Here is a 20,361-nt window from a genome sequence, read left to right as displayed (position 1 = left end):
TGGTTCACTAGGCTACACAATCATGGGGAAGACTGCTGATCAGACAGTTGTCCAGAAGACAATCATTGACACCCTTCACAAGGAGGGTAAGCCACAAACATTCACTGCCAAAAAAGCTGGCTGTTCACAGAGTGCTGTATCCAAGCATGTTAACAGAAAGTTGAGTGGAAGGAAAAAGTGTGGAAGAAAAAGATGCACAACCAACCGAGAGAACCGCAGCCTTATGAGGATTGTCAAGCAAAATCGATTCAAGAATTTGGGTGAACTTCACAAGGAATGGACTGAGGCTGGGGTCAAGGCATCAAGAGCCACCACACACAGACATGTCAAGGAATTTGGCTACAGTTGTCGTATTCCTCTTGTTAAGCCACTCCTGAACCACAGACAACGTCAGAGGCGTCTTACCTGGGTTAAGGAGAAGAAGAACTGGACTGTTGCCCAGTGGTCCAAAGTCCTCTTTTCAGATGAGAGCAAGTTTTGTATTTCATTTGGAAACCAAGGTCCTAGAGTCTGGAGGAAGGGTGGAGAAGCTCATAGCCCAAGTTGCTTGAAGTCCAGTGTTAAGTTAAGTGTTGGTTAAATGACCATGGTGTTGGTGTACTTGACTGGCCAGCAAACTCACCAGACCTGAACCCCATAGAGAATCTATGGGATATTGTCAAGAGGAAAATGAGAAACAAGAGACCAAAAAATGCAGATGAGCTGAAGGCCACTGTCAAAGAAACTTGGGCTTCCATACCACCTCAGCAGTGCCACAAACTGATCACCTCCATGCCACGCCGAATTGAGGCAGTAATTAAAGCAAAAGGAGCCCCTACCAAGTATTGAGTACATATACAGTAAATGAACATACTTTCCAGAAGGCCAACAATTCACTAAAAATGTTTTTTTTATTGGTCTTATGATGTATTCTAATTTTTTGAGAGAGTGAATTGGTGGGTTTTTGTTAAATGTGAGCCAAAATCATCACAAAAGAACCAAAGACTTAAACTACTTCTGTCTGTGTGCATTGAATTTATTTAATACACGAGTTTCACAATTTGAGTTGAATTACTGAAATAAATGAACTTTTCCACGACATTCTAATTTATTGAGATGCACCTGTATGTACAAATAACAATATATACACAGTATATATATATAATTATTATTATTTATTATTTTTTTTATCCCCTTTTCTCCCCAATTTTGGAATGCCCAATTCCCACTACTTAGTAGGTCCTCGTGGTGGCGTGGTTACTCACCTCAATCCGAGTGGCGGAAGACAAGTGTCAGCTGCCTCCGCTTCTGAGACCGTCAATCCGCGCATCTTATCACGTGGCACGTTGTGCATGACATCGCGGAGACTCACAGCATGTGGAGGCTCATGCTACTCTCCACAATCCACACACAACTTACCACGCACCCCATTGAGAGCGAGAACCACTAATCACGACCACGAGGAGGTTACCCCATGTGACTCTACCTTCCCTAGCAACTAGGCCAATTTGGTTGCTTAGGAGACCTGGCTGGAGTCACTCAGCACACCCTGGATTCGAACTCGCGACTCCAGGGGTGATAGTCAGTGTCAATACTCGCTGAGCTACCCACATATAACATAGATAATCAAATGTAATTACTCATTTTTGTATACAATCTGAAAGTAAAATTGTATTATACATGGTGTTTCAGGGTTCCCACTCTTTTCAAAGCACAATTTTCCAGGACATTTTATGTGCCCTACAGGTGTAATATTTATACAAAAATGAACAAGAGGTCATGTTGTATATTGTGGTTATTAGATGGTTATTTTTTTCATAATTTCATATTCAACAGTTTAATTACATTTGAATATCAAGATGGTGTCCAGACAAATTAGTTCATTTAAACTTTAATTAAATGAAAATATAATTATTTAACATGACATTGCTTTTTTTTTATCAAATGAAGTGCTTTTATACAAAATCCTCACAGCACAATCCAAAACACTGGAGATATTTTTTTCATATGAAATGCTGCACTACAGAACATCACAAATGTGAGAACTTGCTTTAATACATTATTATGATCATTATTTAATTATAGTAAACATTACTAAATGGTAGTAATATACCTTTTTTTTTCCATTTCACGCATCCATTTCAATGAAGAGTTTAATTTTGCGTTTCTGTGTGCTTTTGACGGTAGTTTCCCACCTCCAGATAACCAGTTCGCTACATGGCGCAGTGTAATTATTAAAACCCAAAAAGTTGTGATTTGATTAAATAAATATATAGTCTGTATGTGCTGTGTGCTTCAGAGTGCTCTGCTTCACACATTCATTTTGAAGTGCGCAGCACATGCAGATTATACAGTTATTCAATTAAATTGCAGCCTTTTGTGGTTTAATAATCACACTACAATACATCGCAATTTTAATTTGATTGTGCATTCAAGCATTAATTTCATCCCAAATATGTCAAGTTCCGTGACAGTCTGCATTTTATAGCTAATGCCATTATGACTGATTCAACGATTCCATCCATGCTTGCCACATCAATGAAATCATAGGGCCCTACATTTGGTAACCGTGGTATAAGCGGACTCCAATATTTGAATTATTGAATATTAATTAATATCCTGTTAGGAACTGGGGGTGCAACTAAATTAAGCACTGACTAAGTAACAAACTAACAAGTCCCTAACTAAGCCCTAAGTTTGAACTTTACATCCCAACTTAAGTGAGACTTTACGCACAGCTGGTGTAACCCTACCAAGATGAGCAGGGAATGTATCTGACAATGCATCGTTCATGACTGTCAACTGTTGATGTTGTTTCACAATGCGCAGCAGCCAACAGTGACAAAATGATACAAATGTGTATTTGACACCTATCCTGAGTCCCGATCACTACCATGTTTTTGTACATGCAACAAAGACATTGTTAGCGACACAGTCAGTATATTAAAATATTTTCCAGGACAATTCATTATTTTCCAGGACATTTAGGTATTATTCTAATTTTCTATGACTGGAAAACTGCATTGCAATATTCCAGGTTTTTCAGGATGTGTGGGAACCCTGTGTTCATTTATTGCATTTAATGAATATTTTATAAATTAATATAATATAAATTTCACTAAACCCACTGCAGTTCCATCATGAACCCCTAGAGGTTTGTGAACCTCCAGTTGGGAAACCCTGGCTTATTGCGTACTGCAGCATGAACTGTATACTGCCTGGTACTTTAATAAAAAAATAGCGAAACACTATGCAATATTCCATGTTTATCATTAAACAGTAGTATGCAGCATTGTTGTTCATGGCCACACTTGCATGTTTAACCCTTTAATAAATACTTAGTGTCTTTAGTGACCCTGGACCTCATTCCACCCCCTGTACCTCATCCAATTTTTAGAGTTTAGTATTCCTCAACCTTCCTCTTCTGAGTACTGTAACAACAACAAAAAATGTAAAATTGCAAAAAATATATTTTTTACAACTGCTTAATTACAAAAAATGTATAGGGTCATTAAATACCCTAGATATGAAATATTTTATATCATCTAACTAAGTTTGCTAATACAGGATATACATTTATTTGTTTAATTACAAGACAATGCACAATGATGGTGAATTGTTAGTATTCCATATGCGTGTACACATACATATTATACATGCTATTTCTTGCTCAAGTTGATGCTGATTTGACATTGTTATTTGACTAGGCAGCAATGTGGAAATAAACTATATCAAGTGTAACACAGGAACAGTATGATATGACTATGGTCATTTGAGTGTACTACTGAAATTATGTAAATTGTGTGTCTATTTAGACTCAAAGTGCCTGAGAAAATACCCAGATAGTGTCAAATTTATTGTATTTTGTGCAGAGTATGTAATAATGTTTGGTGAAACACCCAGGCATTTAAGGGGGGTCTATTCAGCAATTGGGGTCCAGTTAACATCTTGGAAATTCATACAGTTATTTTGCATTTTCAATTTTGGTGTAAAACGCCTTTACTCTTGGCAGTGAAATACTGTGTGAAGAAAGATGTTAAAAATGACAGTTGATATTGCTTATGGTTCATCCATCCCACTGGAAATGTATTCAACGCAGTGAGTTCCAGATGTACACTACACATTTAAAACAAAATTACTAGGTATATATTTTATGCATACAATAAAATTGCATATTGCAAAGTAGTAACTCACTTAAATCACTTAAGGTGAGGAAATCAACTGATCCAAGTTAAGTTTGATTTCAGTCCAGCCTTAAGAGCATCAAAACAGCTGGCTGAGAGGAAGTAGATTTTGACTGGAGGCCATAAATACTCCTATTAGCTCAATGAGCCGTCACTGTCGGACAGACTACAGGCCTGTGCGCTTTGCAAATTGAGAGCATTTCTATGGCAACTCTGATGTAATTCTGACCTTTCACACATAATGGTTCAGGATGAAAAATGAGGTCATACTTTAAAAACCTTGTGGTCTCCAAAATATACACATTCAGTTTCATAATAATAGAGCATGGGTAAAAATATTATAACTATGAAATTTGCCCTATATTATCCTTATGGTTGAATCTCATGAAACCTGGGAAGAACTGGACATATTTCACACCATATTGTGAGACAATTTAGCACATATTCCCCTCAAAACTCAATACTGTTATGCAAATAAAATAATGATCTGGTATTTAAATGGTAAGATAAGTCATTGTAGTATTAGCAGAACTATATTTAAGTTAGTTATTTCTGTGCCAATAATAGTACCAAATGGACTTCCAAAAATAATTACTTTTCATTCAGGTTTCCAAACAGTAGCCTTGGTTGAACAAAAAAAAAAAAAAAAAAAAGATTTTTTGTTTTTTAATTTATTTATTTTTAATAGTACAATTTTTTTTATTGTGACAATATTTATGACAATTAATTTCATTTTGGACTCTGTCTTTGCCCTACATAGTAAAGAAAGATTTTATTATATATATATAATATATATATATATATATATATATATATATATATATATATATATATATTTATTTTTTGACATTCTATAAATCGATTTTAAAAACTGTCAGCCAATTAATTGGTTATCGGCCTTTCCCACCACCTTAGTTATCGGAATCTGCAAAATCCACTATCAGTCGACCTCTAATAAAGAGCACAAAAGTCTGGTTATGGAAGTAAAAATCCCATTTATTTTCTCCATAGGGGAACTGATTACTAACAATAACTTATAAACCTTTAAAGACAGACCTACTGTGAGCTCCGAGGTTTTTAATCGATAGTATATGCTTCTGCTGAAGCCATCAGTCCATGTTATTTCAACTTATTCTGTTTAATAGCAGAATTCCTGCTGAAGAACTACACTACCCATGATCCTAAAGAGAGATCAGCCAATCAGAATCAAGGGGAAATAAACTGCAGCAAAAGAGCTCCGCAGCAACCGCCCACTCCCATACTGAGTTAGTCTCCCCACACTCTCAAAATACTTAAATATTTGTATATTTTGCAATAAACTTAAAATATATTGTTTCTATACTTATAAACAATTTTAAATGAATATTTAAAATATTTTTTTTTTCATTTATAATTCGATTGCATCATTCGCAATGCTTCATGGGATTGTAGTTCATGCCCTTAGAACTATTTTATGAAGGACTTTATGAAATCCCTGTGCAAGGGGAAAACCAAGATGAAAGCAAAACGGCTGAAAAGGTGTCTCTATACGGGAAAAAACAACAACAAAAAACGGGAAAATTATTTAAATTGTAAAGTATACATTCATTTTTTTGCTTTTCACAAATAATAATAATTTAAAAAATCATTGTGCCTAGAAGGGTTATTTAAAAAAAATTATATAATGTTTTTTGATAGTAGGGTGAAATGACCCATATATTTTCACACAAGCATGTGGCAACTTGAATTATTTCACGCAGTATTCTCTAAAGTGTGACGAGGACATGCCTATGTGCCTATGTTCACAGGCCGATCAGTTCTAATCTTCATCTCTGTTCCCTGTGGCACACAGTGCATATGCATTTCAACACAAATATCATCACTATCAAGCATTTCTGTACTGTTTTCGACATCTGAAGCACAATGAATCAATCTGTTAAAACCACATACTCGGATATGCCAGGAGATATCTATAAAATGCTTTAGATAAAGTGATAACTGAGTGGTTACAGAAAAATGATGTGAAAATCAACACTAAAAGGTTTTCGCAACCCATTACATTTCAGATTAGCACAGAATATTCAACGCTGGGGAAAAATGTAGGGTAAGACTTAATTTTATACATCAAGAATCAATTGGATGATAGGTGGTTGAAAAATAACAGGGATTTGGGATGTCAGGCACAAACGAAAAGTTGTTTCAGAGCCGAAGCAAGTTATTACATTTTAATTAAAGATTACCAAAAAAAATAACTTCCTTTGGAATAATGTGCCCTGATCATGCACCAAAAAACAGGAACATGTATTAAGAAAGTAAATAGCATCAATTTGGATTTCATGATTGTAATATTTTCAAATATGTAGAAACTCCTTAATTCAAATGGACCAAAACAATGAAAATACTGTCATCATTTACTTACCCCATGTATCTTAAGTGAATGTATAGCATTTCCTTTTGTGCTCAACATTATTCATATAGGTTTGGAACAACATGAGGGTGAGTAAAGAATGACAGGCTTTTCATTTTAGGGTGAACTATCAAAAGCATCAAAGTTCATTATCTGTTGCAATGACAACAGCAAAAGCACAATACTTTTATTAATTAAATGTAAAAACGATTGCATGTCTTGAGGCATGTTTAAATGACACTTCTCTGATCACAGAACGAGTAAATATTCAAGAATCGCATTATCTTTATTCATAATTCCAATTATTTTGCTCAGAGTCATTTCTAGTATAATTAAAATCAGAAATGAAAAACAAAAATTATCTGGTGTTTTTTGAGCAAACTGGAAGGACCCAGAATCTTCTGTAGTTTCTCTGGTTAATTTAAATTTCTCATAAATTCCCTATTTAATTTTTGACTATTATTATTGTGTTTTCTTCTGCACTAGCTTCTATTCTCCAGCTACCCTGTGAACTTGGCAGTGCAATTCTTTAGATATTGTTGACTTTTGTATGACAAATTGCTTGCTATGTTCCTCATTTTTAAGTCACTTTAGATAAAAGCGTCTGCTAAATGACTTAATGTAAATTTCACGCATATTCCAGCTTATTTCCTAGAACGGCTGTTTTTCCCCACAGCAGTGCTTTTAAATGGGTGTCATTTCAGAAAGTTTCAGAAAGAAGATCATTTGATGGAAGAGCGCCGGGCTTTCAGCTGTGTAGCCTGAGGAGTGTGACAGCCCATCTGCCCAACAACTTCAATGTTTCATATCAAGGATGAAGGGAATGTTGATATATCAGGAGAGTGCGGATTTCATCAGCTTCTCATCTCTTTCAACAGATACACTGTGCTGCAAGAAAATCTTCAACCTTACTTTTCATCCTCGTCGAGGAACTATCCTTAAAAGGGATAGTTCACCCAAAAATGAAACTTCTGTCATCATTTACTCACCCTCATGTTGTTCCAAACCCGTATGACTTTATGCAGAACAAAAGATGTTTAAATGAATATCGCAGACTGTCTTTTCAATACAAAGTCAGTTAATAGCGACTCACTTTGTAGCTTAAAGGACCCAAAAGCAGCTAAAAATTAGTTCATGCAAATCGTGCGACATATTCTAAGTCTTCTGAAGCCATACAACCCAAAATCCCAAGACATTTTTCAGTAAAAAATCTTGACCTCCCAGAGCTTCTTCATTTGTGAAAATTAGTCACTAAAATTAGAGTACTGCCACATTTTGCACAATTCTGTTACCAAATGTGTTTGTGTGTTTATCCTTGTTTGTACAAAGCTTCTTTAAGTTTGCCTAAAAATGATGAAATGCACTGACATTTTTATTCTGCAAAGGTGTTCGTTTAGTCATATTTTTCCTGTTCGCGCATATCCCTGACATTCTTGACCTACGAGAGCTCAGCTAGTTGAAGAGTGTTGATGAGTGGTGGTGTGGATGTGACATTATTTATAAAATGTTCTCAATGAACTCATTTCTAAACTGTACAGTGCGTATTATAAACATAGGCTTTTTGTTCATCTATGGGTGCTGTATTTTGTTTACGAGAAAAAAAAAGTTCAGCCATTTTATAAACAGACCAAACATAGTAACCACAGATTTTGTCCTATAAGTATAAGCTGAAATCGGCTTTCTTAGACTATGATCTGTGTATGTACAACAAATTCGGTTGGACAATCAGAAAAACAATCAGTGTGTGTATAAACGCAATGTATGATGTAAAACTAGAACAGAATTGTGTGCTTGCGCAAACTTACTATGCAGCGGAATCGTTGAGTTGATATTCTCTGGAGCGGGTGAAACAGCCCTGCACCCCGCTGTCACCCCACAGCCTGCGAATCACTTTAGCCAGATCATCGGTTAAGATTCCCTGCTCCTCTGCTGCAGCAGACAGCGCAAACAGCTGCCGTGCATCGTCCTGTATACACACACACATACAAAAAATAAAATGAGAAAATATGCAGGGAAAGCAACTATACTGGAGTATAATGATTTCAATGATGGTATCAGATGGTAATACCATGGTACTTTGATATATACAATGGTAATATTTGATTATAATAATCACATAACACGACACTTGGCATATGCACACATGGTATTGTGGGATACTTCGTGGTATTACCATAATAGTAGTGTTCCAGAAACCATAGTATTACCAAACCTTTTCCATTGTATATATTATAGTAATAACTTTAATAATTATTATTTTATATAGGGCTGTCGATTTAACGTGTTAATTCTGTGCGATTAATTATACAAAAAAGAATGCATTAAAAATGTAAAGCAATTACTTGTGTCCTGGACCGCAATAAGGAAGATTCCCGAGAAACTCAAGCTTGAAGTAGCACCTGTTTTCTCCAGGGGGCACTAAGCGAAACTTCAGCTGTATAGGCAACGTGCAGCTTATACAGAGAACAAACCACACTTACCAAGAGCAGACAACACAACACAAGGACACATTCTTGCGTTCAAAACACAGCTTGATGGAGCACAAATCCGAACTTAGGGATCTCAAGATGTGTTTTTCTAAGTATTAAACTACAGTTGAAGTCAGAAGTTTACATACACTTAGGTTGAAGTCATTAAAACTCATTTTTTTATCCACTCCACAGATTTCATATTAGTAACTATAGTTTTGGCAGTCGTTTAGGACATCTACTTTGTACATGAAATGAGTACATTTTCCAACAATTGTTTACAGACAGATTGTTTCACTTTTAATTGACTATATCACAATTCCAGTGGGTCAGAAGTTTACATACACTAAGTTAACTGTGCCTTTAAGCAGCTTGGAAAATTCCAGGAAATGATGTCAAGCCTTTAGGCAATTAGCTTCTGGCTAATTGGAGTCAACTGGAGGTGTACCTGTGGATGTATTTTAAGGCCTACCTACAAAATCAGTGCCTCTTTGCTTGACATCATGGGAAAATCAAAAGAAATCAGCCAAGACCTCAGAAAAACAAATTGTGGACCTCCACAAGTCTGGTTCAGCAATTTCCAAACACCTGAAGGTAACACGTTCATCTGTACAAACAGTAATACACAAGTATAAACACCATGGGGCCACACAGCCATCATATCGCTCAGAAAGGTGACGCATTCGATCTCCTAGAGATGAAGTGCAAATCAATCCCAGAACAACAGCAAAGTACCTTGTGAAGATGCTGGAGGAAATAGGTAGACAAGCATCTATATCCACAGTAAAACAAGTCCTATATCAACATAACCTGAAAGGCTGCTCAGCAAGGAAGAAGCCACTGCTCCAAAACCGCCATAAAAAAGCCAGTCTACAGTGCACATAGGGACAAAGATCTTACTTTTTGGAGCAATGTCCTCTGGTCTAATGAAATAAAAACTGAACTGTTTGGCCATAATGACCATCATTATGTTTGGAGGAAAAAGGTGAGGCTTGCAAGCCGAAGAACACCATCCCAACCGTGAAGCATGGGGGTGGCAGCATCATGTTGTGGGGGTGCTTTGCTGCAGGAGGGACTGGTGCACTTCACAAAATAGATGGCATCATGAGGAAGGAAAATTATGTGGATATATAGAAGCAACATCTCAAGACATCAGCCAGGAAGTTAAAGCTCGGTCGCAAATGGGTCTTCCTAATGGACAATGACCCCAAGCATAACTCCAAAGTTGTGGCAAAATGGCTTAAGGGCAACAAAGTCAAGGTATTGGAGTGGCCATCACAAAGCCCTGACCTCAATCTGATAGAAAATTTGTGGGCAGAACTGAAAAAGCGCGCGTGAGCAAGGAGACCTACAAACCTGACTCAGTCATACCAGTCCTGTCTGGAGGAATGGGCCACTTATTGTGAGAAGCTTGTGGAAACGTTTGACCCAAGTTAAGCAATATAAAGGCAATGCTACCAAATACTAATAAAGTGTATGTAAACTTCTGACCCACTGGGAATGTGATGAAAGAAATAAAAGCTGAAATAAATAATTCTCTCTACTATTATTCTGACATTTCACATTCTTAAAATAAAGTAGTGATCCTAACTGACCTAAGACAGGGAATGCTTTCTATGAATAAACGTCAGGAATTGTGAAAAACTGAGTTTAAATGTATTTGGCTAAGGTGCATGTAAACTTTTGACTTCAACTGTAACTATTTATAATTATTTCATCATTATATATTAAATTACTGTTATTTAAGGGGCTTTTTCAGCAAATATTTATATATGCGATTAACTGTGATTCATTTGATTAATTAATTGGCACACCATGTAATTCAATTAACATTTTTAATCGTTTAACAGCCCTAATTTTATAATAAAACTGTACATTTTTTTGGAAAGGAAGTGGTCAGTAGAGCAAAAATAGACTAGACATTAGGATACGTTGGGTAAATTAAAAAAAAAAAAAAAGTAATCCACAACAAATTATTACTTATCCAAAAATTGTAATCTGATTATACAGTTTTTTCCACTCAAAATTTAAATAATGTCTACATTTCATGCTTGTTTATTGTTGCATGCAAGTCAAACTACGCGTTTCTCTCTTAAAATGACTCGTTAGGGGGCGCACGCCTTTCAGTTGTCACAAATGTAAACAGACCAACACATTACAAAATATGTTCAACAAAAGTAATGTACTTAAAAGTAATTAAATTAATTGAAAGTCAGTAACTGTAATCTAAAATGTAATGTATTACACTACTTTGTCAAACAATTACATTACAGCCAACACTGATGACAGTAATTCAAAATAAACTCATTCTCGTTACTGTAACGCCAAAAAATAATGTTTCAATTGCAAAGGACTTCATAGTAGTATGTTACACTGCCATTATTTTATGTATTTAAATAAAAAATAATTGTATAACAGCATAAGACTTACTGTATTACAGTAATGAGAAAATAATGATAATCACCATAAAGAATAATAGAATAACAATTATGGCAATGAAAAAAATCTCCATTATTGTCATGAAAATAATGTCACAATGCAACCAGTCTTAATGGTCCTAAAGATAGGCTTCATTTTATTTATGCAAAGTATAATATCTGATTTTTTTCTCTTTTTTAATTTTAGGGTGAAATATGACCTGGACAAGTTTTTGTGATGTTTCTATGTCATGCTTTTGTTTCCTCACATTCAGTTGTTACAAATACTACATTGAACCAGAACATCAGAAATGTAAAGTTAATACAGTGTGCTGCTCTCTCTAAATGATATATTTAGAGAATCCCACCATGACCTACATACTCGTCCCAGACATTGTGTCAAGGTGTACCGGTGTCTTACCATTCTTGCGGTCTCTCCGTAGTCTATCTTGAGGTTGCTCATTGCTTTAATAATGGCCATTATGGACTGGATGGTGTTGCTGTAGACGACGGCTCTGTACTGCTTACACTCATCTTCTGAGTAACCATCTTCATGGATAATCCTAAACAGAGAGCAGAATGTATTAATTAAAAAAAAAGTTGGCCTTTTACATCATCAAAACATGTTAAAATGTTATTTGGTAATGTTAGGTGTAAAATAGGCATGCACACTATACCGGTGACCACATCCGCATTGGCGGATTTTTTTGTTTTTTGTTTTAATCAGTATTGTATTTTCAGTATTTATGGTTCGTTCACATCATGTCAGTATTACCATAACTGTAAGATTTTATGTTACGAGTGTTGCTATAGAAACAAACCACTTCCGTTCACATCTCGTAATTATGGTAATTATGACATGACGTGAACGCACAAATATTACACAGCTATCTGGAATACTTGATTCTGATTGGTCAATCGCAGCATTCTGTGGTCAGATATTTTTGCATACTGTCTGCTAAACTGTATAATTTACCTGTGCTAGTTTTATGTCTCTTTTCTTCTCACATAATATAATAATTTAAACAAATCATTATTTAATTTCCATTTATTTGGTAGGTAGTTTCGCATCTCAGATCACATGATTGGGGTTTATTTTTTGTGATGATGACTAGCTGACTGTACAAAATCACTTACTGTATCAGTCTAATTAAGTCAATATTGGAAGCAGACAATGAGACCTTACATTTTTTCAAATTTAAATACTATACTCTTTTTTTCTTCGTTTTTTCACGTCGTTACGAAAAACTTTTAAAGTATACTCTATGGACCATGAGCCCATACAGATGTGTTTAATGCATGCACTCCAGGAAAGTTTTGAGATACTCTTTAGTACAGTAAACTGCAGATGTGTTCCAACGGCGAGCACTGTGCACAAGACGTAGCGGCACTACGAAAGCTGAAGCATACTTTAGCCTTAAAACAGTAACCTATACATTTAGAGTATCATCCATTATATCGCAAATCGGCCGACACTTCTTTGTTTAAAAACTGTTTTCTGGGGGGCCTGGGTAGCTCAGCAAGTAAAGACACTGACTACCACACCTGGAGTTGCAAGTTCGAATCCAGGGCGTGCTGAGTGACTCCAGTCAGGCTTCCTAAGCAACCAATTGGCCCGGTTGCTAGAGTGGGTAGAGTCATGTTGGGTTAACCTCCTCATGGTCGCTATAATGTGGTTCTCGCTCTCAGTGGGGCGTGTGGTGAGTTGTGCGTGGATGCCACGGAGAATAGTGCGAGCCTCCACACGCGCTAGGTCTCCGTGGTAACACGCTCAACAAGTCACGTGATAAGATGCGGAGGCAACTGAGATTCATCCTCCGACAGCCAGATTGAGGTGAGTCACTACGCCACCACGAGGACCTAGAGCGCATTGGGAATTGGGATACCAAATTGGGGAGAAAAGGGGAGGGAAAAAAAACTGTTTTCTAATATTTCCTAATGTCATCGCTTTCCAAATTATGCAGTAATGGAGAGCGTTTCTGAAACGCTCCATTTTGGTAGAGCAAAACACCATTCTGGTGTGGAAGAAAGGTGTAAACATAGCAGATTTTCTAAAGAAAATATATTAATGTGGGTGAGGCGGCCTAATTATTAGCCATCGTCTTCGCTGATTTTTGGATCAATGACGTGATGCTAATTTTTTTGTCCAGATCTATTATTTAAAATTACATAAATGCAATTCCCACAATACATAAATGGAATTCCCACAATACAATTACTTAAATACACCTTTTTCACAGGCTGAAAGTAAAAAAAAAAAAAAAAAAAAAAAAAGTCATGTGGTGTAACTGTCCAGAGACAGTAAAAAAAAAAAAAAAAAAGGTCTCATTAAAAGCTTAAATTAAAAGAAAAAATAAATGTTGATATGAGTAGTCCAGAATAATATATATTATTATTTCTTAAAAAAGAAGTAGTAATTTTTTTAAATATAATTATTTAAAAAACTTTTGTCCACCAAATTAAGTCATGTGGTGTGACCAACATGTAGGTAGCCATTATGTTGTTTATGTTAACCAAGAGACCCTCTAGTCTGAGTGTAAGTGTTACCGAGTGAGTCTTTTTTTAATATTGAAAAGTGTGTTTAAAAATTTTTGAAATTAGAGACTGAGTTAAGATAAAGTAATTTATGACCTTTTACTTGGTTACACCACATGACATGCGCTAGAGCCCTTCTACATAGTGGAGCCTACATAATTAGCATAAAGTGGCAGTCCCATAGACATTCTATGATGGTACTATCGTAAAATGCTAGCTGACCGTTACGCTTTCTCCTATGATAGAGCCACGGAGGTTGTTATCTCAATAAATAAAAGAGTCTCTGACAGCACTTCCATGTCAGTGAAAAACAATGATGGAGAAAGGAGCTCTTAGCCCTATTTGATGTACAAAATAAGCCGAGATGACACTTGTGATAGAAATCAAGTATTTTTCAGCCTACGCAAGGCGCATGGTGAGTTCAAAGTGACCTCGACACTGGCGTTGCCGCCCTGATGCGAATCATGAATGCAGCTTCACTATTGCTGTAGGAAAGCGGATATCTACAGTTTACCGACAGATTAATTGTGTGGATGAGTTTAAAAGATTTAATGCCCATTGCAATGAATATGCAAACTATTTGGGGACTAGTTCTTTCAATTAGTCAAACTCCCACTTAGACTTTGGGAAATGTTTAATGTTATTTGAATTGGTGCTATTTTAGTGCATTTCTATCTTTATACTGTGAAAGGCTTTGTTTGGAAAATTTTAATAAAGCATTATATTGTTACATATTGTTTTGTTTTCTTTCCTAAGATGGAAATAAATACATTTTGACAAGAAAACACATATAGTGTCAAATTTGAGCACTTTCCAAATTTCCAAACTACAAAAAACTGTGATTAATCGCAATTAAAATATTTAATTGACTGACAGCACTAGTTTAAAGTCATTAAATAAATAGTTTTTGCAAAAAATGCTAGAAATTTTTTATTTTTTAAACCGAACTGGATACAAAGATTACATATCTACAAATTTGACGTGCATTTTAATCTAAAACCCCAATTCCGAAAAAGTTGGGACAGTATGAAAAAAATGCTGATAAAAACAAAAAGGAGTGATTTGTAAATTATATTCACCCTTTGCTTTATTGAAAGCACTACAACTACACATAATATGATGTTTTACCTTGTGAATTGTATTGACTGTTTGAAAATGTACAATAATTTCAAATCAGATGATTGTAACACGCTCCAAAAAAGTTGAGACAGGGGCAATTTAAGACTAATAACAATTTTATGAGTTGAAATAACAAGGCGATATGAAACATGAGATGTTAAACAGGTGAGGCAATTGTGTCATAGTACTGTAAACTATATAAAGAGTCTCCAAAAACAACCTAGTTCTTCAAGAGCAAGGATCATTCGAGACTTGTCAGTTTGACAACAGATGCTTCAGCAAATAATCCAGCACTTTGAGAACAATATTCCTGGAAGGATTTTGGGTATTTCACCCTCTACAGTACACAATATAGTTAAAAGATTCAAAGAACCTGGTCAAATCTCGGTGCGTAAAGGGCAGGACGAAAACCACTTCTGAATGCGTGTGATCTCTGATCCCTCAGACGTCACCGTCTTAAAAAACAGCATTTATCTGTAATGGATATAATGAACATGGGCTTGGGATAACTTTAGTAAACCTTTGTTAGACAACACCATTCGCCGCTGCTTCCACAGATGCAAGTTAAGACTTTATTATGCAAAGGAGAAGCCCTACATCAACACGGTCCAGAAGTACTGCTGACTTCTCTGGGCTCGGTCTCATCTTAGATGGAAAGTAGAACAGTGGAACAGTGTTTTTTGGCCTGAAGAGTCCACATTTCCAAAAAAATTTTGAAAAACAAAGCCTTTGTGTTCTCCGGGCCAAAGAGGAAAAGGACCATCCAAGCTGTTATTAGTGTCAGGTCCAAAAGCCAGTGTCTGTATGGGCCAGGGGTGTGTCAGTGCCCATGGCATGGGTAACTTGCACCACTTTTTAAACTTAACAAACTTGTGTCTTCAGTGCCCAAATGCTTAATAAGTGTTATTAGAAGAAATGGTGATGTTTCACAGTGGTAAACACTCGACTGTCTCAACTTTTTTGGAGTGTGTTGCAATCATCTGATTTGAAATACTGTACATTTTCAAACAACAATGAAATTCACAAGAGAAAACATCATATAATGTGTAGTTGTAGTGCTTTAAATATAGCAAAGGTGATTATAATTTACAAATCACTCCTTTTTGTTTTTATTAGCATTTATTATACTGTCCCAACTTTTTCAGAATTGGGGTTGTAGATTTTAAAAAGATTTCTCATTTTGATCACATTATTTGTCAATGACCCATTTATTTTCTATATGGAATTCTACGTCTGTCCATTCCTGGTGTCTCACTACACAATGTTATACATTATTTACTTTATACTGCAAGATATTTTTTGTCAAGCACAGCAAAAAGTATGTAAACTAGAGTTCAGTGCTGGATTGGGAACTTGCATCATTTAACGAGTTCCAGATTTATCAATGTCAGCACATTTTGCAGTCTGCTCTTAGTATGAGTCAGCAAATCTGAAATAGGGGAAAAACCGTACACATTATGTTTGAAATCACGTCTTCACCTAATTTATTAAAAGACCATAGAAATATAAAACAACTGAAAATGTCAGTCAATATTTTCATGACTCTGTGGGATGATGGTAACAGTTATTGTCTTTGTAACCCTGTTGTGTTCAAACCTGCATTAATGACCTAGGTGTGTAACTGTGTGCTGTTCCCCTCTCATGAAATATGAATTTAGAGCCAAGAAGCCCAAGAGAAATGTAAATTATAAAGCCATTCAAGGCTTTTACTTCTTTCTCTGTGTGCCACAAACTGTTACTAACACTGAAAGATATAAAACAATCAAACCCTAGTCTTTCAGAGAATGTGCATCCTTTTCATTCAAGAAATTAAAGAGCTTGCGAAAATATTCAAATGTAGCTCCAAAGATTTGTGCTTAAAGTTAATTATTCATTTATCATACAAAACCATGACCTCTGACTGTTCTCTCAACTCTAGATGATATTACGTTCCTCCTTTCTCAGTTGTGTAAATGTAAAAAGAAATATTTAAACTGGGTTACAGAAAGATAAAAACTTAAATGCATGGTTGAATGCAGCTTGGAAGCAGTTGAAATGTAACTTTTCAAAAACCAGGTACAAGTACTCATATTTCTCCAAATAACCTAAAGAACGCAACAAACATGTTCATTCTTATTGTATGGACTCCTAGAAATCACCTAACTGGAAAATTGACACATGGGGTTTCAAATCATAGTTGAAAATGCATGCTAAACATTGAAAATAGAACGCCTAATTTTCGAAGTGTCTATGCCTCTTTTTGGTTGAATATTGCACACAATCCCTTGCGTATCACAAGCACTTTTAACATATAAACGTGCAGGACATGAATTATAGATATCTACAATTTCCTATTTTCACTAGTTAAAATGCTAATTCTTGAGATCAGCAATATAATTACTACTAGTGAAATGCTCATTTTAGCTATCTGGAATTTGGTTTTTACAAGTTGCAATGTAAATATCTGTAACGTGAAACTAGTAATAATACCTTTTAACATATCTTTACGCTTCAATTTAATGATATCTGAAATTTGTTTATAGATATTAGAAATTAACAATGACACTAGTATAAAACAAACTTCAAATATCAAAAATTTGCATTTTCACTAGTTGCAATTAAATTGTTGGTATCACAAATTCACATTTTAGTAGTAAAAATGTTTGATATTAAAAAATATATTCATTTTACAAGTAGTACATCAGTTACATTGGTTAGTAAGCTGATGTGTTTGACGTGTATTTGGAATTCCAAGTAGTACGAATAAATCAAAAATATCTGATTGTGTTTTGAACAGGAGTGAATGACTTATTGAGATATTCAACTAGTGAAAAGGCAGTTAAAGATATATATTATATATAAAAAATAAAATAAAAATTCTAGTTGAAATTCCATTTTTGATATTAAGAATGTGTATTTCTGCAAATAATGATGTCTTGTTTTGATAATTCACGTTTTTACTAGTGCAAACCTAATTACTTAAATAAAAAATAAGCATTTACACTTACAACTAATTCCATTGCCGATATAAAGAATTAGCATTTTAACTAGTGAAACTAAATTACAGATATATGTAATTCCTTTCCTATACGTGAGAAAATGTCAAAAAGCATGCATAGATGCACACTTAGCAAATTAGCTGTTCTATTTTCTGAAAGTTCTTGTTAAGCTTGTGCTGTTGAAGAGGAGTTTGTGACTGTTTGCTTTTGAATTATTCAGTTGTAAAAACAAAACAAATATTCAGTATTTCAGTTGTATGTTATTTTTTTTGTGTGTGTTCTGCGTTGTTATATATCCATAATTCCCTGAATATATATACACTGGCGGCCAAAAGTTTAGAATAATATACAGATTTTTCTGTGTTGAAAGGAAATTGGTTCTTTAATTCACCAAAGTGGCATTCAACTGATCACAAAGTATAGTCAGGACATTACTGATGTAAAAAACAACACCATCACTATTTGAAAAAAGTCATTTTTGATCAAATCTAGGCAGCAACCATCACTCCAACACCTTATCCTTGAGTATTCATGCTAAACTGCTAATTTGGTACTAGAAAATCACTTGCCATTATATCAAACACAGTTGAAAGCTATTTGGTTTGTTAAATGAAGCTTAACATTGAATTTGTGTTTGTTTTTGAGTTGCCACAGTATGCAATAGACTGGCATGTCTTGAGGTCAATATTAGGTCAAAAATGGCAACAAAAAAAAAACAGCTTTCTCTAGAAACTCATCAGTCAATCATTGTTTTGAGGAATGAAGGCTATACAATGCTTGACATTGCCAAAAAACTGAAGATTTCATACAAAGGTGTACACTACAGTCTTCAAAGATAAAGGACAACTGGCTCTAACAAGAACAGAAAGAGATGTGGAAGACCAGATACAACTAAACCAGAGGATAAGTACATCAGAGTCTCTAGTTTGAGAAATAGACGCCTCACATGTCCTCAGCTGACAGCTTCATTGAATTCTACACACTCAACACCAGTTTCATGTACAACAGTAAAGAGAAGACTCAGGGGTGCAGGACTTATGGGAAGAATTGCAAAGAAAAAGCCACTTTTGAAACAGAAAATCAAAAAGAAAAGGTTAGAGTGGGCAAAGAAACACAGACATTGGACAACAGATAATTGGAAAAGAGTGTTATGGATCTTAAACCCATTGAGCTTTTGTGGGATCAGCTAGACTGTAAGGTGCGTGTGAAGTGCCCGACAAGACAGACACATCTATGGCAAGTGCTACAGGAAGTGTGGGGTGAAATGTCACCTGAGTATCTGGACAAACTGACAGCTAGAATGCCAAGGATCTGCAAAGCTGTCATTAGCCTAGTTTCCATCCACTTTTCACGCTATTTTGTTATCAACAAAGTGAAAATGCATAAAAAAATGTTTTGCGAAATTTGCCGTCTTCTTGCCTGTTTCCATTCAAATGGCCTTTTATCGATAAAAATGGTGTGCGAGATGACATCATGCCTAAAAAAAAACACTGTCGCATAAGTTTTGGTTTAGCTCAAAATAAATCTGCTCTTAAGCCGTTTCCATACAGAAATGTGTTTATCACTAATTCGCCTCCCAGATGTCCCTAATTTTTTTCCTCCTTAGTTTTCGTAAAATGGGGAAGAGTATTGAGACAATTCATTGAAATTATCCAGCTTACTGTCATTTTAATTTCACAAATAAAAGCAATCAGAAGAGGAGGAATTGCAATCAAAAGGGAACAGTTGCCCTTCTGATAGAACTGTAATATTGGTCCTCCTGATGTTGCGCCTACTGGTTCCGACCCGAAAGCGAATCATCATGACCCTGTTCAAGCTGGCAACCTGCACCAAGTAGTTGGGGAAACTTTCAGTCTTAGTACAAGGACCATCCATCGATGTGTATATGTTGTGTGCACAGCTATTAAAATTTTTTTGATGCGGTGTAACATCAGTGTTCATGATACATTCCTGATATTCAATAGGCTATTTTGAACAATCAACTAATCTAAGGATTGCCATCTCAACTGTATTATATCCCACATATTTGTCCAGCAGCTTTTAACGACCAACTGAACTTGATTATCATCTAAAATTAATTTTAGCGTAATAATGCAATTTACATTTTCTGAAGAAGCTCAGCAAATGCGATCTGAGGTAAAGAGGGTTAGATTTTAAATATTTAAACGTTTTAAAATGTTCAAAAGCTTGTTTTCTGAAAGTGAACTCAGCATTGGACAAATAGTTCTGATAGTTTATAGTCTTGAAAAAAGTGCACAACATTCTGAGAATGCAGCCTAATTCAGCCGACTTTAT

General features: G+C 35.4%; 1 protein-coding gene across 2 annotated transcripts in view; it reads right to left on the bottom strand.

The window, feature by feature from the left end:
- LOC127446297 (guanine nucleotide-binding protein G(i) subunit alpha-2-like) overlaps positions 1-20,361 on the bottom strand; it is a 108,077-nt gene that overhangs the window by 9,935 nt on the left and 77,781 nt on the right. For both annotated transcript variants that reach the window (XM_051707103.1, XM_051707104.1), the window contains exons 3-4: positions 11,856-11,997; positions 8,355-8,515 (exon numbers count right to left, since the gene is read on the bottom strand). In XM_051707103.1, coding sequence (XP_051563063.1) covers positions 8,355-8,515; positions 11,856-11,997 — 303 coding nt within the window. The remainder of the gene's footprint in view (positions 1-8,354; positions 8,516-11,855; positions 11,998-20,361) is intronic.

The sequence above is a fragment of the Myxocyprinus asiaticus genome, chromosome 9 (assembly GCF_019703515.2).
Source record: "Myxocyprinus asiaticus isolate MX2 ecotype Aquarium Trade chromosome 9, UBuf_Myxa_2, whole genome shotgun sequence".
Classification (NCBI taxonomy): domain Eukaryota; kingdom Metazoa; phylum Chordata; class Actinopteri; order Cypriniformes; family Catostomidae; genus Myxocyprinus; species Myxocyprinus asiaticus.
The sequence above is the reverse complement of the archived record's forward strand: the minus strand, read 5'-3'. Positions and strand labels throughout refer to the sequence as shown.